We start from the raw sequence: 23,826 nt of genomic DNA, 5'->3' as shown, positions 1-23,826 counted from the left end.
TAACATGTGTAGAACAAGAGCCTTGCCACTTGTGTTTGATTCTAACATTTAAAGCACTGCTATTTTTGTGAAACCTGGCCCTGAAATGTAAGCCAGCTGCAGGAATTTGGGGACAGGGTTATGCCTAGAAATACTGAAGTAGTGAATTCTATTAACTGTAGGGAAAATTTGTATTGTAGAATATATACAAGTCTTACTGATTTTAAGGATTTTAAGAACAATTCTGACATTATACAAATATGGGTTTATGTACCCATCTTTGAAATTTAACCTTTTGTGCGCTATAACTTGACTGTAGTATAAGTTGAGGCTGATGTAGGTGGAGGGTGAAATTAAGCAGGGTCTTACAAGCCATGTTAATGATTTTGCTCTCTATTCTGAGAACCATGGAGAGCTATTTGGGCTTTAAGCAGGAGAGTGATGTGATAATTCTTTATTAAAAAGGCAAATATTCAGTAGTGTGAGAATGGATGAGAAAAGGTCAGAAGTGGATGGGGTGGGGAGATCAGGAGACTCTTAGAATTGGCAAAACAAAGAGGGGGACTGCATGTGGAAGGAAGATTGTGAATTCATTGTTGGGCGTATTGATTTTGAGGTCCTTCTGATGGAATTGTCAAGTATGTATTTAGATATATGTGACTCTGAGCCAGAGATGTGAAGTTGGGGGGTGGCAGGGTTCGCTGAAACCAAGTGTAAGTGAATTTGAGAGAGCCTGGGGCTGATAGAGGCAGAGACTAAGAAGACCTGGCCAGAGAAGTAGAAAAAAAGGGAAATCGGAGGATGATGCATTCCAAGGGACCAAATGAAAACTTGTTTAAAGAATTCCTCCTTTCAAGTGGTCAGACTACTGACTGCTGCTAAGATTGAGACTGAAAACATGTCCATTCAGCTTACGAAATAGTATAATCTTAGTGAGAGCTGTTGTGGTGTAGAGATGGGCTCAAACTAGGATGAAGTAGGTTGAGAAGTATGAGGTGCGGTTATCGAGGAATGTGGCAGAAAGTAGCTCTGAAGAGGAGAAGAGAGATAGGACCAATAGATGGAGAGATCTGAGCATGTTTTACTGACCATTAGCATCCGACAGAGAACATAAATAATGTGGAGCATCGAAGGGAGAATCTGCCTTCAGCTTCCCACTGGGATCGCATCTTTATCCTGATCCTGGGGACAGTACAACCTCAAAAGATAAAGTACCTCCTCTATAATGATGGGGTAAAGGGGAAATAATACCATTTTTTATTTTCCTAATTCCCTATTATATTCATCAGGGTCTGAACAGGAAACGAGCCGCACAGTAATTTGAACAGGGCAAGTTTAACACAAAGAATTAACTGTGTATGAGGGGAAAAAAAGAATTAACTGTGTTGGAGATTATCTGATGAGAGGAAAATTGTACTCTGAAGAGTATAGGAATATCAGAGGGACAGCCACTACCCCAGGGCTAAGGCCAGGGCATCCAAGAGAGGAACAAATCTGGAAGAGTGCACCCCTCAGCCCCTTGAGGGCGTGGCCCATTGGGTGGCAGGGGAGTTTGCTGAGGGGTGGAGCAGATAAAATTCTCTGGAAAGCTGGTGCTGTGCCATCAGACTCCTTGCGCACAGTGGTGGCTCCCTGGGGAAGCTGCTCCCGAGGAAATGCCACGTGCTACTGGCCACCTCAAGCACCAGGTTGCCCCACATGTAGAAGGCTGCTGGGGGGGGACACACTAGAACGAGGAAGAGCGCCTTCTCCTCCTCTGCTTTCCTTCCAGTGCTGTCTACCAACAAAGTTCAATATCGTGCCAGCTGGCAAAGGAGAAACGTTTTAGAGTCCGCCTCCATTATCCGAAATAGTGGAGCTGAGAGACGGTAAATTGGCAAGTGATGTCTATTACTGATCTTTAAAACTTTTTCCACTGTTTTGCTATAATGATTATAATGATGAATATCCTTGCACACGTGTCTTCTGTGTAGCTCATTCATAAGAGCTGACCGAAGGAGAGCCTATTGACAGATACAACGAGTGGTCCTTAGGTTTTGCTTTTTCTTTTTGTGTGCACGAAGTTCTTTCTGGAAGGAAATGTGAAGTACAGATTGTCTTTGGGAAAGAGAAGTGGGTGGTCACCTATTCTTAAAACTAAAATTTTACAAAAATATTTTTTATTGTAAACGTAGAAGATGTTATCTATTCTGTCAACCTGAAGTTTATTGTTTCATTTCTCAGCATGTTACAGTTTATTAAACAGTGACCTATTCTATCCTGTCCTGTTCTGTCAGCTAAAGGCACCGATTTCTGACCTTGCTTCAACATCACTCGTGGCCCCAAATGAGTCAGGATATTTTCATTCAGTTGTTTCCTCTTACTGCTATCAGAACCAAGTCATCCACTTCCTTTTGTGTCTTTGACCCTGCTGCGGCATTTGATGCGACGCTACCACAGTGGGGTGAGCCTCAGCGCTGCGGCCGCCACGCCTGACTGTCGGTGTCAGGGCTGGGAGTGTTCTTCCCAGGTGCCAGGGAGACAGCTTGGACTCTGGGGATTCTACTCAGTCCTGAGTTTTCTTTCTGGAGTCAGAATTCCTTCTTCTCTTGTTTCTACAATCAAGCCTTTACAAAGAATACTGTTTCTTAACTCAGCAGTAATGATAATCATTTTAAGAAATACTTTTTCCTTGTATCATCTTATAGATTATGCCATAATAAACTAATATTGAAAATTGTGGCCATAGAACTTTGGTGTATGTATATGTGTGTATATATATATATATATATATATATATATATATATATTTAATGTTTGTTTTTTTATTTTTATTGTTGAGAGAGAGAGAGAGAGAGAAAGCACGTGCAGGCAGGGGAGGGGCAGAGAGAGAGGGAGACTAAGGATCCGGATCAGGCTCCATGCTGACTGCCAGCAGAGAGCCAGATGCGGGGCTCGAACTCATGAACCATGAGATCATGACCTGAGCTGAAGTCGGATGCTTACCTGACTGAGCCACCCAGGTGTCCTAGAACTTAGTTGTTTTAAAACACTTGAAAAAGTATAGTACTACTTTCGACCTTTACGAAAATTTGTTTTAATTCAGTGTTAATTTTGTAGAACTTACATCTGATACAAGATTGTATTGCTCATTTGTTTTTGTTTTTTTTTTTTAATGTTTTTATTTTGAGAGAGAGCGAGCGAGCGAGCGAGAGAGAGAATGCACACGGGGGAGGGGCAGAGAGAGAGATTTCCAGGCAGGCTCTGTGCTGTCAGTGAGTCCGTGCAGAGCACTACATGGGCTTAATCTCGTGAACCATGAGATCATAACCTGAGCCCACATCAAGGTCGGACGCTTAACCGAGTGAGCCACCTAGGCGCCCCTGTTTCTTTTTTTTAATTTAAATTATCAAAGTGGAAAGGAGTTATCTATTCTTAGATCCATTTTGGAGTAGGAGGAGAAAAATAGTATTTTGTATTTTGACACTTTATTCTGCATTATTTAAAGTGTTTTCTACCTATTAAAATTTCAAGAAAGATCCAAATGGTGTTTAATTTTATGCTTCATTTGATTAAATCGTTATCTGTTTTGTTGCTTTAGAGAGCAAAAATCAATTGTATAGTTTCTGTTAAAGCCTTAATAATTTTTATAATACCCTTTCCTTAAATCAATTTTTTTTTCTAAAAATCTTTGACATTTCCCCATAGCAGAGAGAGTAGATTTCTAAGACTAATGCCACATGAAGTAGAAAGAAGAACTTGAATCCATTTGTATTTGAGCTGTTCGTAAAGTTCAGTGACAGAAATGTTTGCTGTGTTCAGTACTGATCCCCACCATCTATCCCCAGGTAATCCTTCGTAGACTAAGTATTGAATCCAGTGCCACCATTATAGTAGGCATCCATTAAGCTTTTGATGAGCTAGGTGTTGTGCAATTTGAAGTTTTTTTTATTAATGACAGTCTGACTAATGTAATGGTTGTTCCTTAGCAATTTTCTTGGTTGGTATTTCAGGACTGCAGGAATATGTGGAGGCAGTCTCTTTTCAGCACTTCATCAAAACACGATCACTTATCAGTATGGATGAAATTAATAAACAATTGATATTTACAACAGAAGAATATGGAAAAGAAAATAAGACCGTAAGAATTTAAAATCACTTCACATTTTTATATAATTTATATAACCGTATAATGGTTATAGGAGGTTTGCTGGTTTATAATGCTAAGAATATTGAGACGGTAGTGTTCTTTTCTAGAGTGTGGTTTCCAAGATTCCCAACTAAGGAAACGGTCTTTTAAAATAGTTTTGTTAGTGGATGGAACAAGAACAGCTATGGGTATGTTGGGGGGAAAACAATGCTGTTCACCTAAAGCGCTGTTAGGTGATTCCTGTTAAGTCCACTTTTGATTTTATTGTGCATTTACAGTGTGCCTTTCGTAAGCACTATCTCATTTAATTCTTTCACTAACTGTATGAGGTAAGAATTTTTACTCTCATTTTGCAAAGAAGTGGGCGTTAGAGAATTTAAATAACTTCTCAAAAGCCACACAACTAATTAAGTGTGGCAGAGCTAAACTTTGAAACCAGGTGTTTTGAAATGTAAGCCAGGTGCCTTTGTCCACCCTGCCACTGTTTCTCAGAGTGTGCTGCAGGAACCCTTGCACCAAGTATCTACCTCAAAGGAGTGTTTTACAGGATTTGATTGAAAGGCTTTCAGTTAGGCAGTGTATATAGCATATGAGCCATACGTGCTCAATAGTCAGTTAATATAAAATTGTTATTATGTTAGGTGAGAGCTCTTAATCGCTTACTAAGTCCCTAAAACTTGTATCTGAAAATTATATAGCTATTCCGAATTAAGAAAAGAGAAACTTTTGCCGTTTGACTGTTAAGTGAATACTATTTTTACGCTGGGTTTCAATATATAGTGTTCAGGCAATGAAAGAGGAGATTTTGAATATTGGGTACTTCCTGAGATACCAATACACTTAAGGATAAAATTAGTTTTTTCCTGTCTTTATTTTTCATAATTTTTTCTTTATTGTTTTTTTTTTTTTTAACATTACTCAGAGCCGGAATGGGCAGGCAGAAGATGGAGGAAGCTGTAGAAATACTGTTTTCTTGAATATTAACTAAAATGTTAGCATCAAAAGGTCAGAGTTAATTTGGCATGACAGATACAACTTACTTTAAGGAAGCCACATATATATTTTCTCAGTTTTTAAAATTATATGAAGTTTATTAAGGAGGATATTCACTTTTGAGAAGTAAAATTCCTGTATGTCTTTTATGTGTTTAGTGAAGATTGCATTGCAGAAAGAAGTAAAGAGCCTATTTGATCCTCTGTCCGAAGTTACCACACCCTTCTTTCGAGTTCTTTCTAATTCAGAATGAAAATATCAGGGCAAGAGTGTAAAGAGAAACTGAGAGTAAATGTGCTGTTTTCAGGATTTAGGTAGTAAGTTATTTGAAGATTATGGTGTCATAATATTCACATATGCTTTTCAAAACCAGGCCACATTCATAAATAGTTTTTCCTTTTAGTGCTAAAGATCCTTGGTGCTAAAACTTCTGGGATTTGATAGGGGAAGGTATTTTGTTCTGACTTGCCTGTTGAGAATATTGTCAAAACCATTTAAATTTCTCAGTGATTAAAGTTCACATTCCTTAATGTGACTTTCTACTCCTGACTGTCCTTTTGGAGTCATCCTGTACCATTTCTTACTTTAAACTTGACTCAAGGAGATACCTCACTCGTTCCTCAAACATACATCACAGTTCTCACCTGCATGCCTTTGCAGTTCTCTCTGCCTAAAATGGCCTCCAGTATAATTGCAACTTCACCTAGCTGAGTCGCCTGTGGACTTCGAATAACAATTTAGGCATCTCCTCTTCCAGAAAGGCTCCAATAGAGCAAGGAAAAAAACTGTTGTGGAAAGAGGAGATTGACATGATGGTAATGGTGATAGCAGCTAACATTTATTGAGTATTTACTTTGTGTTGGGCATTATGCCAAGAACTTGGTAAATGTTATCTCATCCTTAAAATAAACCTCTGAGGTAGGTACTGTTATCCCATTTTACAGATGAGGAAACTGAGGTTTAGAGAGATGAAATAACTTGCCCAAGGGCATACACCTTATGAAGCAAGGTCCTGGAAGAGGTGGGAGGAGATGGGTCAAGGTCATTTGGAAGAGTTAACCTCAAACAAGAGGAGGGACAACTCATCATCTGAGACTGGAGGATAGAAGGTAAAGATGGATATGGACATAAATAAGTTTTTTTTGGTTTTGTTTTGTTTTGTAGGAATAAGGTCATTGAGAGAGCTTGTGCCAGGTGATCTGGCACATGGCCAGGTCAGTGACAGTAGACAAGATTGTCTACTCAGAGTGGAGAGGTTTGGGATTGAGTAGGGGGCTAAGGAGAGTTCTGATAAAGGTTTGGAACAGTGTCTGAAGAGTCAGGAGAGAGAACTAGAGGAATAAGTAAAAAGGATTGGTGAATAATTTGTATAAATTCTGTATAGCTGTGACTATCATTACTGTTTTTGGGGTTTTTTTTTTTTTTAGCTCTGTGGTACTCAGCCACTTGAATAAAGCACTAGTGCGAGTAGACTTTAATATTGATGCAGGGTTGTGTTTTTGTTGGGCAGGTGCAGTAAAAAAACAAACAAACAAACAAACAAACCCACAAAGGAATCTAAGGGCACTGAGGAGGAGGTAACAAGAGAGTAATAAATCATGATGGTCAGTGCTGAGTGGGGATGGAAGAGAGGCCAGAAAGGGACACTAAGGGACTTAGGAAAACGTGAGTGTATCACCAACCTAGAGGGCTTTGTGACTTGTCATTTAGATAACTAAGTGACCGTCATGCAGTAAAGTCATCAGACTTTGTTTTCAGAATGTTTTAATTTTATTTTGTATGTCAAATGAGGTTGGGAATAGTTGATTTTAAAATGCTACAGTATTAGATTATGAAATTATCTTGAAGTCATTTAGTTCAACTTTCTACGCAGGGCATGAGTTCTTGTAGCGTCCCAAATGGTCATTAAGCAAAAAAGATCATTTTATTTAGAGATTAGCATGACTGATCTGCTCTTGATTTTATACTTTATAATAAATGTGATACATGCATATTCACTCTTTTTCACGTTGTATTTTCTTTGTGTGTGTGTGTGTTTTCTTTACCAGCCCTCCTCTGATGCACAGGATAAGCAGTTTGGTACTTGGAGACTGAAAATCACACCTGTTGATTACCTTCTGGGAGTGGCTGATTTAACTGGAGAGTTGATGCGGATGTGTATTAACAGTGTGGGGAATGGGGACATTGACACCCCCTTTGAAGTGAGCCAGTTTTTACGTCAGGTTTATGATGGGTTTTCATTCATTGGCAATACTGGACCTTACGAGGTTTCTAAGAAGTTGTATACTTTGAAACAAAGTCTGGCCAAAGTGGAGAATGCTTGTTACGCCTTGAGAGTCAGAGGCTCAGAGATTCCAAAACATATGCTGGCAGATGTCTTTTCGGTTAAAACAGAAATGATCGATCAAGAAGAGGGCATTTCTTAGAATACCGTCCTCAGTTGTTATTCTCTTGCGAGACCAGTTTGTAAGACTGTTATTTAGTATCTCGTGGGGCTTTATTGTGGCTTTTAAATAGAAATGTTTTCAGTCATACTTGTTTTAAATTGTAAACAAGCTGTACATAAAATTATCGAAACGAATCATTTCTTACATCTTACTCATGAAAGTTTGCATACAAAGGTTTGCATATATGCCTATCTGTATTTTTGCTGGCTGTAGTTGATCGTTTATCTTTGTAACGTGAACATGCTTCGGAGCGCACTTTCTGCCATACCTATTTCAATTTACGTTGTGTGAAGTGTGGAGTGGTAGTATTTAGCGGAAGCCATTTATAATTTAAGTTGGTGATTTTGTTATATATAGAAAAGATTTTCTAGCTACACATCTGGACTTGAGCTTCCTGTTAAAATTTCTTGGTAATATTTTGTGAAGCCTCCAAAATAGGCTTATTCCGTAGAATAAGAATTAAAAATTATTAAGTTATCAATAGACTTAATTTTATGAAGTATTATAGTGAGAATTCATATTATATTCTGGCCAGTTTTTAGGCCATTTTGAACCCATTTGAAAGAGCCTTCCAGAAAAATTAACAGGTAACCTAGATTTTAGTTTCTACATTTAATTTTTTTATCCTTTAGCACATAAAGTCTGGTAGTGAATTGGAGCTAACATCGTAATATTTTCCCTGGTGTTTGAGTTCAATTATATACTTGTACATACATCTGAAAAGCTTTTAGTAGTGATTATTTAGCAATTCTTTTGTTGTCGTTCTATTACATTAGGCATGTTTCTTACAGATGCATCTATAAGAAATTACATTTAAATAATTACAGTGAAGTTTGAAATTTTTGAAATACTGAGTTAATTCAAGCCTTTATAGTTGTCCAGTTGTGTTACTTAATAGTATAAAAAGTTGCCAAAGAAAATTTATCATGTACAATTCAGCAATAAGACAATTGTCAACACAGTTGGGAATAACAGTGGTAGTCTTTAGTAATATTTAGAATTGGAACTTGCCTACTGAAATTAGTTCTAGATTATTCCCTGTGATGTGAAACTGATGTGAGCATGACACTATTGGCTGACAACCAGACATTTCCATTTGGTTTTGTGAGTTTTGAGAATCTAGATACTGGATTTTATTTTTGGAACGATTAGCTGCTCTGTTTGCAAGGCCTGATTCTTTGAAAGTGAAATTTTCCAAAAAAAAAAAAAATCATGTAAAGGAAAATAAAACATAGACATGCCTAATAAATTAGGTTGGTTGGTTTGTTTTGGTGGTAGCATTTCTTTTGGTTTCCCTATTTGAAGACACACTGCTAAAATATAGTCTCATTACGTATTTCTGTTTCTGAAGTTAAATTTATAATGTTAAAGGTAACATAAATAAATGGATTGATGAATGTCTTAAAGATGTTTAAAACTGAAGTCTTTAAATAAAATATTAAAAGAAAAGTTAAAGCTTATTTTTTGATCATATTGAGAAATATTTAATCAAAAGGTTGTAGAATTTTGGGCCTAAATAGGAAACCTAGTACAGACTAACTTAATATGGAGATTTATTACTTAAAAAAAAATTTTTTTTTTAATGTTTATTTTTGAGAGAGACAGAGTATGAGTTGGGGGAGGTGGGGTGTCAGAGAGAGAGAGAGAGACAGAGACACAGAATCTGGAGCAGGCTCCAGGTTCTGAGCTGTCAGCACAGAGCTGAACATGGGGCTCGAACTCACAAGCCGTGAGATCATGACCTGAGCTGAAGTTGGACACTTAACCGACTGAGCCACCCAGGTGCCCCAAGATTTATTATTTCTCAAAATAAGTCCAGAGGTAGGGAGGGCTTCAGGAAGGACATCTCTGTACATCCCATTGACCCAAACTGGGTGACATTCTTATCTTTCTAAATTATTTAGTGGAGAGGAGAATGATATCACCTAATAGACCAAAATACCGTTTTTCTGAGAGGAGAAGGGCAAATAAAAGAAACTGAATTAGGGCATTATCATCATATGAGAAGGGGAAAATAGCCTTGGGGTAGGCAGTCAACAGTATTTACTACCCATGGATTGGTGCCATCGCTGTTGGCAGTGCGTATTGCGTATTAATATGCAATATTAATTGCATATTGATATGCAATATTAATTGCATATTGTAATTATATATTGCATATTAATAGAGTAGGTGTTAGGACAGGATAGTAGAGGATCTCTAAATATATCCTGAATGTTTTTCAGTTTTAAAATAGTTGCTCTGATAGCATCAAATGTTGTCATGTTTTTCATTTTTCATCTTTATTATAAAAAGAAAGTGGTTCTAGGTTGCATGGCAAGTTACTGACAATTCTGGAATAAAATTGGGTTATTTCCTTCATAAGTAATTCCTGCATGTATTAAATCAGTGGTTTTCAGAATCCACATTGCATAGCCATAGGGCTTTTTGAGGGTGCCTCAAAGAAAGGTGCTACGTAAATGGGTGATTGGCAGAATGGATTTAAAAACTTGATTCAAAGTCTTTGCTCTCTACAAGGATTCACCTTAGATTCAGACACAAATAGATTAAAAGAACAGAAAGAGATATTCCATGCAAAGAGTAACCAAGAGAACCACGCACAGCATAGACTTTAAGGCTAATATTTTTGTTTTTGTTGGAGACAAGAACAATATGTAATGGTAAATGGCTCATTCCATTGAGAATATATGGCGATTATAAACACACACACACACACACACACACACACACACACACACACACACGTTAACCACAGATCCTCAAAATACACGGAGCCCGATCTGACAGAACTGAAAGGAGAACTAGACAATTCAACAATATTAGTTGGCAACTTCCATTCCCCACTTTGAATAATGGATAGAAGAACAAGACATGAGTAAGGGACTCGAGGACTTGGACAACATGATAGACCTGAGAGACCTACGTAGAGCACTCCACCCAGCAACAACAGCAGATATGTTTTTTCTCAAGTGCGTGTGGAACAGAATCCATAAAATGTCAGGTTACAAAACAAGTCTCAATACTTTTAAAAAGCTAGAAATACAAAGCATGTTCTATGACCACAAATGGAATGGAATTAGAAATTAATAACAGGGGCGCCTGGGTGGCTCAGTCGGTTGAGCGTCCGACTTCGGCTCAGGTCATGATCTTGCAGTCTGTGAGTTCGAGCCCCGCGTCAGGCTCTGTGCTGACAGCTCAGAGCCTGGAGCCTTCGGATTCTGTGTCTCCCTCTCTCTCTGCCACTCCCCTGCTCATGCTCTGTCTTTCTCTCTGTCAAAACTAAATAAACATTTAAAAAACAATTAAAAAAAATTAGTAACAATTAAATTGGGAAAATTCACACATCTGTGGAAATTAAGCAACATACTCCTGAATAACCAGTGGGTCAAAGATGAAATCACAGGGAAATTAGAAAATCTTTCAAGAGGAATGAAAACCACAAAACACAATGTATGGGATGCAATGAAAGCAGGATTCAGAGGGAATTTCTTTATATCTTTAAATCCCTACATTTAAAAAGAATGGGGTCAAGTCACTAACCTAAACATCTATCTGCCTTTAAGAAACTGGAGAAAGAATAGCAAACTACAAAACAATTAAAGGAAATGGTAAATATTAGAGTGGAAATAAATGAAACAGAAAATAGCATCAGACCAAAAGATGGTTTTGAAACAATCAACCAAATTAACAGAATGGGCGTGGGGATTGCAGGTGACTGCTAACAAGCACGGGGTTTATTGCTGAGATGATAGAAATGTTCTAGAATTAGTGGGGATGATTGCACAACTGTGAATATACTAATACCCACTGAATTGTACACTTTAAGATGGTGAAATTAATGTTTTGTGAATTGAATCTTTGTAATCATTTTTAAATGCTTTTTCAAAAGTGGATTGATTGCTTCGTTGAAATTTTGCTAGTATTGCCTGTGAAACTGAGTATGATATTTTGCTTGTGGGAAGATTTTAAGAAAAAAACTATTCAGTTTCTTTTATTGTTTAGGACCATTCAAGCTTTTCATCATTTCTTAATGGTAAGTTTCAATGAGTTATATTTTTCTCAGGTTTTTTGATACAAAGTGTTATTAGTATTACTGCATTTATATCTTGGCTATATCTGTAGCCATAATATATATTTGTGCTATCTCTCTGTATATACTTTTTTTCCTTCTACTCAGTTTTGCCAGATGTATTTCCATTATGTTAGTCTTCAAAGAGTTACCTTTTGCTTTATTTGGCTTTTTTCTTTTAATTTTTCTTTTTCTTTCTTCTTCTTTTTTATAAATTCCAATATGGTTAACATACAGTGTTATAGTAGTTTCAGGTATACTGAATTCAACAGTTCTATACATTACTCACTGCTCATCATGATAAGCGTACTCTTTTTTGTTTGAGAGAGAGAGAGAGAGAGTGGGGGAGGGGCAGAGAGAGCGGGAGAGAGAGAATCCCAAGCAGGCTCTGCACTATCAGCACAGAGCCTGATGTGGGGCTCCAGATGACGAACCAGGAGATCATGACCTGAGCTGAAGCCGGATGCTTAATTGACAGAGCCCCCACGTGCCCCAGTAAAGTGTACTCTTAATCCCCTTCACCTATTTCACCCATCACCTCCACCCATCTCCCCTCTGGTAGCCATCAGTTTGTTGTCTATAGGTGAGAGTCTGTGTTTTTTTGGTTTGTCTCTTTTTTCTTTGTTCATTTGTTTCTTAAATTCCATATATGAGTAAAATCATACGGTATTCTTCTTTGACTTATTTGACTTCGCATTATACTCTAGGTCCATCCGTGTTATTGCAAATGGTAAGATTTCATTCTTTTTAGTGGCTGAATAATATTCCATCGTGAGTGTGTGTGTGTGTGTGTGTGTGTGCGCGCGCGCGCGCGTGCATATATACACCACTTCTTTATTCATTCACCTATATTGCTAGACATTCGGGCTACTTCCATACTTTGGCTGTTGTAAATAATGCTGCAATGAGCATAGGGGTGCATAAAACTTCTCAAATTAGTGTTTTCGTATGCTTTCAGCAATACCCAGTAGTGGAATTACTGGATCGTCTGGTAATTCCATTTTTAATTTTTTGAGGAACCTCCATGCTGTCTTCCACAGTGGCTGTTACAGTTTGCATTTCCACCAACAGTGCATGAGGATTCTTTCTTCTGCACATCCTTGTCAACAACGTGTTGTTTCTTGTGGTTTTGATTTTAGCCATTCTGACAGGTGTGAGGTGATATCTCATTGTGGTTTTGGATTTGCATTTCCCTGATAATGAGTGATGTTAAGCATCTTTTCATGTGTCTGTTGGCCGTCTGGATGTCTTAGGAGAAGTGTTTGTTCATGCCTTCTGCCCATTTTTTAACTGGGATGTTTTTTGGGATTGAGTTGTATGAATTCTTTATATATTTTTGGATACTAACCCTTTAGCAGATCCGTCATTAGCAAATATCTTCTCCCATTCAGTAGGTTGTCTTTTAGTTTTGTTGATTGTTTCCTTTGTGCATAAGCTTTTTATTTTGCTGTAGTCCCAATAATGTATTTTTGCCTTGTTTCCCTTGCCTTAGAGAAATCATTGCCTTTGCTCTCTTCTAGGGTTGTTATGGTTTCAGGCTTCATATTTTGGCCCTTAATCAATTTTGAGTTTATTTATGTGTATGGTGTAAGAAAGTGGTCCAGTTTCATTCTTTTGCATGTGGCTGTCCAGTTGTCTCAGCACTGTTTGTTGAAGACTGGCTTTATTTTTGGTAGTCTGTTTTCTGTTTCATTGATTTATACTTTTATTCTTTACTATCTTCTACTTTTCTTTGGGTTGTGTTCTAGTATCTTTAATGATTATAATATTTTTTACATTTTTTAAAAGTGTTTATTTATTTTTGAGAGAGAGAGAGAACACGAGAGCAAGCGAGGGCAGAGAGTGTGGGAGAGACAATCCCAAGCACGCTCTGCACTGTCAGCGTAGACGCGGGGCTCAAACCCACGAACCATGAAATCATGACCTCAGCCAAATTTGGAAGCTCAACTGACTGAGCCACCCAGGTGCCCCAATATTTTTTACTTTCTAATTTTTTTGAGATTTTTTTTTTCTCCAGGTCTTAAACACTGATTTTATGATTTGTTGCAATAAATGCTTTTGGAATACATAGTAGTAAGATATGGTGCTGACTAGTCTCCTTTCTGTATAGCCCTGGATTGACCCACCTTGATTTCCTATTTTTAGAGGTCTAAGGATCCGCCCCCCCCCCCCCACACACACACACCCTCTCCCCAGTTGGGGAATTAGTGCGTGCCTGATTAGCTTCTATTGGCTAACTTTTATTGTTTTCCTCCCCATTCAGCTGTTAACTCTGTGGCTTCTCTTAGTATCCTCTATCTTGTCTGTTCAGAAAAAGTACCTTTGGATTGTTACGGAAGTTACAATTGTTAGTTTGTTTTTGAAGAAGTGCTTTGATTCTCTCTTCAAGTGCAGTTTGTTGCATCCAGAATTACAAAGGTGTTTTTGGCAACTGTTGCTGCCCAGGGCAGTATTCATTGCTGCTAAGCCAGAGATCAGTTGGTCTTCCAGATCGTTCAGTAAGCCTCTCTCTGTCAGTTCCCAATTTGGGATGGCTCTCCAAACAATGAACAGGGTCCTAATTTCATTGGCATTCGTGAGGTTTTCAATATCACTGTTCAGCACCCTCTTATTCTGTGCTCTGGGGATCCCAGAGGGATTATGGACAGGATCAGTGTCCTTGGACCCATTGTACTTAGAGCCACCCAGAAGTCTAGGAAGTACCTCATGGTCAACAATTTGTTCAGTATGATAAGTGTCACATTTGCGACTCATAGCTATTTATTTATTTATTTATTTATTTATTTATTTATTTATTTATTTATTTATTTATTTATTTTAGGTAAGACTTGAAAAGTTTTTAGGTGATTTGTACATCAAATTCTAACCCACAGGTTAATAGCAGCATTGCTGTTTGTCTAAAAGTGCATTTACACAAATTCAGTTGATTCTTACAGCTCTGAGGCAGGCAGGGAATGATCATATCCCCTCCCCATGCATATGCTTTCCTTCAGATCCTTTTATAAATAATGTAACTAAGACCTAGAGAGGTTGGTTAAGTAACTTGCTCAATGTTATCTACCACATGTTAGACAAAAATTTGGGTTAGAAGCCACATCTAATGAAGTTTAGATTACAGCTTTTCTGCATAGCACACTACTTTTTCTGGTTCTAATATTACATGTGACCTTGAGCGGGTTTACCTTCTGCCTTAATCTTTCTGAAACTTCATTTTCTCGTGTGTTGAATAATACCTACCTTACTTTTCTCAGATGTTTTTTATGAGTGGACAGTATAATCTAGGTGAAGATGCATTATAGAGTATGAAGAACCCAGGAATATAACTTACTGACTAGACTATACCTGCAAAATTTTGCATGTCATTTTAAGGAGATTCATCAACCCTCAGAAATCTCTATGAATGCTCTAAAACTAATTCCCTGAATCCCAGATTTAAAACATTTTTCATAAGAACAATCTGAAAATGTCTTTCACCCCATACCCTTGTATAAGCATGTTTCCTCCATTGTGATCTATTGACAAGGGCAGAACTCGATTTTGTTCTGTAAGTGAAATTCTGATGTTACGTTAGAATGTTTCTCTAGTGAGAAATGTTCCTGACTTTCATGTCCTTCTCAAATGGGTCTTCAACCTTAAAAAGCTAAGAATCACTGGTCTAGATGGTGTTTCAAGGTCCCATGCATCCTCAAAGGCTTTGTAAGTCAATGGATCCTAACTAGATGAAGCAATTCTCAGGGTTTATGAAGTAGTGGGATTTTCTTTTGGTCATTTGTTTTTTAATAATAAATGAATTTTTGTTGAATGAATGCCCCAAAGTTGTGCCCTAATGAAAGTTTTAATTTGTAGAATCACACTGATATTTTAATTCAGACATTCACCTATCATGACTGTTCTTAGGTTTATATAATTTGTGTATCTCAAGAGAAAGGTTTTTGCTTTTGTGGAATAAAATATACATAATTTTCAGTCATGCCATTTTCAAATTTAGGGTTCCTTTTTTTTAACCTTTATGATCATTTGATTCCCCCCCCCCTTGAGATATACTTGACAGGCAACACTGTACCTTTAAGGTATGCAAAGTTGATTCGATACACTTATAAATTGCAAAATTATTACCACAATAGTATTAACACACCACCTCCATCCCATCACAGTTACTTTTTTTTACACCCATTACCATACTTTACCATTTCTTTTTTGTGGCAACAAACATTTAAGATCTCTTTTAGAGACATCTAAGTATATGAAACAATACTATTACCTATGTACATTAGATCCCCAAACTTGTTAGTCTTTGTGTACCCTTTGAGCAGTACCTCCCTGTTTCCCCACTTCCCAAACCCTGGCAATCACCACTTTTTGTTTTTTTTATAGACTCTGTGTAAAGGTGATATCATATAGTATTTGTCTTTCTCTGTCTGACTTACTTTACTTAGCATAATGCCCCTCAAGGTCTTTCCAACTTGTCGCAAATGGCAGGATTTCCTTTTTTCTCATGGCTGAATAATACTACATTGTGTGTGTGTGTGTGTGTGTGTGTGTGTGTGTGTGTGTGTGTGTGTATTGCATCTATATCCATATACCCATGGATGGACACTTAGGTTGTTTCCATATTTTGGCTATTGTGAGTGCTGCAGTCAACATGAGAGTGCATATATCTTCAGTATCCAGTTTTCACTTCCTTTGGATATATACCTTGAAGTGGGATTGCTAGATCATATGGTAGCTCTTTGTTTAATATTGTTAAGGACGCTCCACATTGTTTTTGATAGTGGCTGCACCAATTTATATTCCCACCAGTAATGCACTGGGAGTCCCATTTCTCCACACCCCTGTTAACACTGATTATCTCGTGTCTTTTTGGTGGTAGCCACTCTACCAGGTGTGAGGTGATCTCTCATTGTGGTTTTGATGTGTACATCCCTGATGATAAGTGATGCTGAGCACCTTTTCACATACCTGTTGGCCATTCATATGTCTTCTTTAGAAAACAGTTCCTCTGCCCATTTTAAAAGTTGTTAGTGTTTTTGCTTTTGAGTTGTATGAGTCCTTTATATATTTTGGATATTAATCCCTTATCGGATGTGTGATTTGCAAATATTTTCTCCCATTTGGTAGGTTGCCTTTTCATTTTGTTGATTGTTCCTTTTCCTGTACAGAAGCTCTTTAGTTTGATGTCATCCCACTTATTTATATTTGCTTTTGTTGCTTGTGCTTTTGCTGCCAAAGTGTTTATTTCTTACTGGTCTGCTTTTCCTGGAAAAATCCTATTTGTAACCCCTCTCAATGATCTTTTGAATAGTATATGCAGTTGGATATGCCAAATCACAAGTGTTGCTTTAAGAACCATGACAGAACAGAATCCAGGAAACAGAAGAACACAGGACTCAAAGTCCAGAACTTTTTTCCCCATTCATAATGCAAATAAAAGCCTCCCAAACTTCCTGTCTGATATAATGCACACACGCAAACATGTTCCCATAGTCGTTCCTGGAACACTTCTTAGTACTTGTGTGTGGAGGTAAAATGGATAGAAGGCTACAGCAACATCAAGTGGGCAGAACCCTAATGCCACTGATTCTTTAGGAATGAACATTTGGGTCATCCACCAGGTAGAGAATCTCAATTAACTGAGGTTTTGGCTAAAGACAAAGGGAACAGAGGATGAGTAGTACAAGAAAATTCTAAGTATCAATGATCCCGTCAAGAGCAGTTGCAGAAACAAGGCCTTGAATGACGATGCCTATTGTCTCCTTGCTTTTCAAAATGTGTGTTTTATATATTAATCAGTTGTGTCCCTTTTTCTTCCTCTCCTTTTACTTTGTTATTTTATATAGAGCATGTCATCGGTGGCCACCCTTTTTAGTTTAGCGTTCAAGTTACAGGATGGCCAAGGCAGGTGGTATTAAGCTAGAAGAGGCATAAGCCTCAGAGATGGAGAGTGAGTGATAGAACTTCACTGGGGAGATGAAGGAATGTGGGGGAGACGCCTCAATGGCATGGAGGATGGTTGCTGCACTTTAGGTGGAGGCATGATGTTTGGAAGTTTCAACTCTGCTGGCGGGATGTGCGTGAGCTCCGGGCACAATGCGGTGGAGTCTGCCGGGCATTACCTGTTGCTACTAAACCTGCCTTCTAAACTCTCCCTCCGTGTCTAGGGGCTGGAGGCCTGGAAACCACATTTCCTTGATCCTCTTGCTAAGAGGATTTTACTTTCAGTCTACCAATGAGAGGCACACGTACCGCTTGAAAAACAAAAGAGAAATAGAAGCCGTTATCGTTCCCTCAGCATCAGAGGGCAGGGCTCGCGGCTCGTTCCGAAGGCATACGTGAGGTTTCGCAGGGGCTTTTGCATTCTGTTAATCATCTGCTTCTGTGCGACAGGCAGCTGAGATCATCCGCCGTGGTTTCCTGTAATTCCTGTGACTTGTGGATTTCCTGAATTTGCTGGCAGCTTTCCCTGACCTCCCTTTCACCCAGCTCTTCCAAGGTTTTGGAAGCACCTGTATTAAATCCTTTCCTGAGTGTAATGCCTAGAGTGCTTTCTGTTCTCCTGGCCAGAACGCTGACTAATAGAGACAGTTTTCGGATACGAAATACAGATGGTTCTTAATCATAGGAAGAGATGCCTAATCTCTCTCATAAGAGAAATGCAAATTAAAATGACAGTTTATCACATTTCATTTCTCAGATGGGCTAAGATTTGAGAATGAGAACACCGTTGGTATGGGGAAAATAGGCACTCATGATGCTGTGAAAAATGGAAATTGCTATTGGCCTATGAAATTGATACTGTTCTCCATGGGGATGTTGAGGCAGTGTCTATCAAGTTTATTCATACATTTATGAAATTACACGTTCAAAAAATACTCCTACAGCATTGTTTAGAATACAAAAATGTTTGAAATATGAGTGTTGTCTTATAGAGGACAAATTAAATAAATTATGGTACAGCCAAGGGCGCCTAGGTGGCTCAGTCGGTTGAACGTCTGACTTCGGTTCAGGTCGTGATCTCTCGGGTTGGAAGTTCGAGCCCAACATCGGGCTTGCTGCTGTCAGCCTGCCAGTGCAGAGCCCACTTCAGATCCTCTCTCACTGTCTCCCTCTCTCCCTCTCTCTCTCAAAAAATAAGTCATTAAAAAAAAATTATGGTACAACCATACGATTAAATGCTATAAAGCCGTTAAGAATGAGACAGTTTTGGGGCGCCTGGGTGGCTCAGTTGGTGAAGTGTCTGACTCTTGATTTCGGCTCAGGTCGTGACCTCACAGTTTCGTGGGTTCGAGCTCTGTGTCAGGCTCCGTGCCAACAGTGCAGAGCCTGCTTGGGATTCTCTGCCTGCCTCTCCGTGCCTCCCCAATCTGTGCTGTCTCTGTCTCTCTCAGAGTAAATAAATAACCTTAAAAAAATTTAAAAATAAGAATGAGACAGTTTTCGCATGTACTGTTATGGAAAGACTTCCAAGTTATTTTAGCTGATAATAGCAGAATGTAAATATGCTTAGTATTGTGGGAAAAAGTTAAAAGAATATGTGTATGTTTTTGTTAATGCACAGGATACTTCTTATTCAGGCATGAATCCGTACACAGGGCTGAAAAAGCCAGGTGACACATTTATAGGCTTTCTGTCACGTAAAGAGCTCAAAACCAAGGACAATATTGGTGTTATTATTTTTATCAGTTTTGGTTCAGTCTTGTCCAAGGAAGATTTGAGATGTAAAACAATGTGGGTTTGTGGAAGGTAGACCAGAGAAGGCAGAAGCTTTTGTTTTTAGTAAACAGTGAGAACAGCTGCTAAAATCACATTTTGATCCTGAGTTTGATAGAATACACGCGAAGCCTTGTTTCCTTAGTGTCTGCAGCTAAGTTGGGGTACACTTTTTAAAACTATGTTCCAGGCTATTTCTAAAGACTTACAGTGTTACAGAGTTTCATTCCACCTCTCCATCCCCAGAAAAACTACCAACCACAAGATTGGAATATATTTTCTTCTGCTACATATTTTAATGTTTTTATTATATATAATGTATTGATCCGTAAATAATTTGTTTGGTTTACATTTATTTATTTATGTTTTCTTTTCATTTCTTTAAAAACATTTTTTGGGGGGGTTTACTTTAAAAATTTATGTCAACAGTGTCCCAGTGTACGTATCTTTTTGCAACTAGTTTTTTTTTTTTTCATTTAATATTAGGGTTTTGAAAGTCACCTTCAGCAACATGAGTAATTCTAGTTAATTCATTGTAGCTGCTACCTGGTGGTTTACTTTTCAGGATAAACCAGTTCTCCATTTCCCTTCTGCTGTTAATCTGCTGTACCCCAGACCACTCCTTCTTATTTCTTAATGAGCTTAGCTCCTGATTTACTCTCACTCTCTCCAACAGTTAGGCCCATTTTAATCCAATGGCAGGTTCAAGATACATGAAGATAGGTGCACCTGGGTGGCTCAGTTGGTTGAGCTTCCGAGGTCGGCTCAGGTCACGATCTCACGGTTCTTGAGTTCAAGCCCCACGTCAGGCTCTGTCCTGACAGCTCAGAGACTAGAGCCTGCTTTGGATTCTGTGTCTCCCTCTCTCTCTCTCTGCCCCTCCCCCACTCACACTCTGTCTCTCAAAAATGAATGAATGTTAAAAAAAAATGGAAAAAAAAAGATGCATGAAGAGAATTCTTTTAATATACTGGCTTCTCACATATTTAAGCCTCTTTCTTCCAGTTGTATTTCCTCCACTGTACCTCTGCTGTCCACTCCCATGGTTATGCCCAGGACCTTACTGTCACTCTATACTTATTAACTCGTGTTCTCAATTGTCTGCATCCCATTCTCTGCTTCACGCCTGTCTTTTTTTTTTTTTTTTTTTTTTTTTTTTATCGGTTTATCGGTTTCTAGTATCCCAACTTCAACAATTCTTAGAACCCTGCCCTGGGACCTTCAACCTGTCAATCCAGTTAACTTTCCACTGCTCATTAACCCCTTTGTAGCCTCTTTCCCTTTATCTCCCACCTTCAATTTCATTGCTATTTATTACTGCTCCCTTGCATACAATGTCAACTCTCTGGCTCCTCGCTTACTTCATCATACTTGTTGGCAAGACTAAAATCCAGATCGAATCCATCTCTAACTACTTCACACCTGCCTTTATGACACGGAGCTAGGACAGGAAAAATAGCCACACCAACTGGGCTCATCTCAAGCTTAAGACCACGAATTTCATGTGGGTCTGTCTGATTATTGCCTGGCAATCCTACTGTGTTTCCTTATTCCATTTCTTCTTCCTCTCTCATAGATGACTATTTCGCCTTGTCCCCTCTTTTAGTTACCTCTCATATCACCTCCCTATCCTTCCACTTGGCCAATGGCTATGAAAATTGAAGTAAACAAAGGCGCCTGGCTGGCTCAATTGGTAGAGCGTGCATGCGACTCTTGATCTCAGGGTCATGAATTCAAGCCCGACGTTGTGCGTGGGGCCTGCTTAAAAAAAAAAGTGTTGATAGTGTTAAAAAAAAGTTTTGAAGTAAACAGAGGAGAATTTCCACAAGCTCATCACATTTCACAGCCGGCACACGCAGTCACACACTCAATACCTTCCTGCCTCCTGCTACTTGTGCTTTTCTCTAGGGTCAACCTCTCCACTTGTGTACTGGCTCCTCTCTCGTCTATTCAAGGACTAGTCCAGCAGTTCTCATCTCTATCCTGAAAGACTGATTTTTGTCTTCCTACTGGAATGTCCCACCAGCATACAAATGTACTTTTATTGTGCATATCTTTGCTTTTTTTGAGAGAGAGAGAGAGAGAGAGAGAGTGCACGAGATCCAGAGAGGGACAGAGGAAGAAGGAGAGAGGCAGGCTCCAGGCTGAGTGTGGGGCTCCATCTCATGACCATGAGATCAAGACGTGAGCCAAAATCAAGAGTCAGGTGCTTAACCAATTGAGCCACCCAGGTGCCCCTTATTGTGCATATCTTAAAAAAAAAACAAAAAAAACCCCAAAACCCCCCAACTCTTTATTGCCACTTTCTGAAAGAGACGTGTATACTTTCTGAATCCAAATCCTCTCTTTCCATCCTCTCTTGAACCTACTTAGACTTTTATCCCTAACATTTTTTTCCAGAACTGCTCTTCTCCAGGTGTCCATTATGTTATTTAGTTCAGTATCTAACCTTCTGTCCTTATCTGACTCCACCTGTCAGCACTATTTGACAGAAGTGATCATTCTCTCCTCCTTGATACACTTTTCTCCACTTGCTTCCAGCCATCACACTCTTGTCTTCTTCCTGTTTGACTAGCTGCTCCTCAGTCTCCTTCGCTGGGTCCTTCCCATCCCCTTCACCTTCTAACATTGGACTCACTGCCTAAAGCTCAGTCTTGAACCTCTTCTCTAACTACATCCATCCCCTTAGGTGTCTTATGCAATCTCCTGGATTTAAATAAATACCATGTATATGCTGACAATGGCAGCCCAGACCTCTCTTCCGAACTCCCGATGCATATGTCCAATTCCTAATTCAACATTTCCCTATGAATGTCTGATACACAGGTGCAAGTTAACATGTCCAGAGCTCAGCTGGTCTTCTCTGTTCACACCTGCTCTACATGTTACCTGCTGCTTCTCAGTTGGTGATGATTTTATCCGTCTGGTTGTTGAGGCATACATGATAATTAATAGTCATCCTTGACTCCTCGGTCTGACTCACATTCCACTTCCAATCTGTCAGAAATTCTGTAGGCTCTATGTTTAAAATACAGCCAGAATCCCAACATTTTTTATTGTCCTGGTCCAAGCCATCACCATCTCTTACCTGGGAGTGTGCAATAGCTTTTGGCTTCTGCCCTTTGCCGCTGAGAAGCCAAAGTCATTTTTTTTAGCAGGCAGTCAGATCACTTTGCTTCTCTAAGTCCCAGCAGGGGCTACGGATTCATCCAGACTAAAACAGGCAAACCCTTGCAATGGCCGACAAGACTCTACACGAAATCCGCCCACACCACCCCCTCCCCGCCCCCGCCATCCCTTCATTTTAATCTAATATTCTCCCTTTGACTCACCGGCTTCCAGTTTATGGATGTTTACAAGGTCTGTTTCTTCTGCCTGGTTGCTCATGTTCCCCAGGCATCTGCTTGTTAATTCCCTCCTCACTTTTAAGTTTGTGCTAAGATGCCACCTTCCCAATGACGCTTACCTTGACCTAATAATTTCACTTGCCATGTGCCACTTAACTCCCAACTCAATACTGCTGCTTTATACATTTTCAGAGGGTGGCATTTCATAAAGTATACCATGAATGGAGTCCTTGAAGTTGTGGGAAGTAGCGTTCCCTTACTACCTAAGTAATATGTAACTTACTTATGCATTATACTTACTATGTTTCCCTTATCTAATAGGTAAGCTCCTCAATAAGAGGAATGCTTGTCTGTTTGACTCACTGGTGTATCCCAAACATCTTGAACAATCCATGGCATACACTGGTTACGTAGTCAGTATCTACAGAATAAAACAGATTACTGTCAAGTTTTGGGGGGCATCCCGCTGGCTCGGTTGGCAGAGCGTGCAACTCTTGATCTCGGGGTCATGAGTTTGAGTCCCGTATTGGGGGTAAGAGATTACATAAAAATAAATAAAATCTTAAAAAAAAGAAAAACAAATTTAAAAAGATTACTTTCAAGTTTTTAATAATGCCAATAATCCTGTAGTGAATATCTGTGATAGTTAATTTCATCTGTCAATGTCACTGAACCATGGAAAGCCCAGGCATTTGATCAAGCGTTGTTCTGGGTATGTCTGTGAGGATGTTTCTGGATGAGATTAACATGGACTGAGTAAAGCCGATTGCCCTCTCTAATGTGGGTGGGCCTCGTCCAATCAAGTGAGGACTTAAATGGAAACAGCTGAGTAGGAGCGAATTCCTCCTGCCTGCCGGCCAAAAGACATTGGTCTTTTCTGGCCTTTGGACTCAAGACTGAAGTACCAGCCTTTTCTGGTTCTCGAACCTCCTTGGCTTTTGCACTTACACCACGGGCTTTCCTAGTTCTCGGGCCTTCAGATTTGGACTGAAACCACATCGGCTGTCCTACATCTTCAGCTGACTACTTTGAAATTTCTCAGCCTCTGTGACGGCATGAGCCAAATACTTAAAAAAGTCTCTTTGTACAACACACATACACCCCGCCACACCCTGCCCCCCATGGGTTCTATTTCTCTATAGAACCTGAATGCAG

General features: G+C 39.1%; 1 protein-coding gene across 1 annotated transcript in view; it reads left to right on the top strand.

Annotated features, from left to right (window-relative positions):
- The window catches only part of TSNAX (translin associated factor X), a 32,276-nt gene extending 23,279 nt beyond the window's left edge, over positions 1–8,997 (top strand). Inside the window, exons 5-6 of the mRNA XM_003993916.6 lie at positions 3,972–4,099; positions 7,150–8,997. Coding sequence (XP_003993965.1) covers positions 3,972–4,099; positions 7,150–7,527 — 506 coding nt within the window. The 3' untranslated portion in view covers positions 7,528–8,997. The remainder of the gene's footprint in view (positions 1–3,971; positions 4,100–7,149) is intronic.
- The last annotated feature ends 14,829 nt before the right edge of the window (positions 8,998–23,826 follow it).

Source organism: Felis catus, chromosome D2, assembly GCF_018350175.1.
Source record: "Felis catus isolate Fca126 chromosome D2, F.catus_Fca126_mat1.0, whole genome shotgun sequence".
Classification (NCBI taxonomy): domain Eukaryota; kingdom Metazoa; phylum Chordata; class Mammalia; order Carnivora; family Felidae; genus Felis; species Felis catus.
Note: the sequence above shows the minus strand (reverse complement) of the source record. Positions and strands in the feature narration are given on the sequence as shown.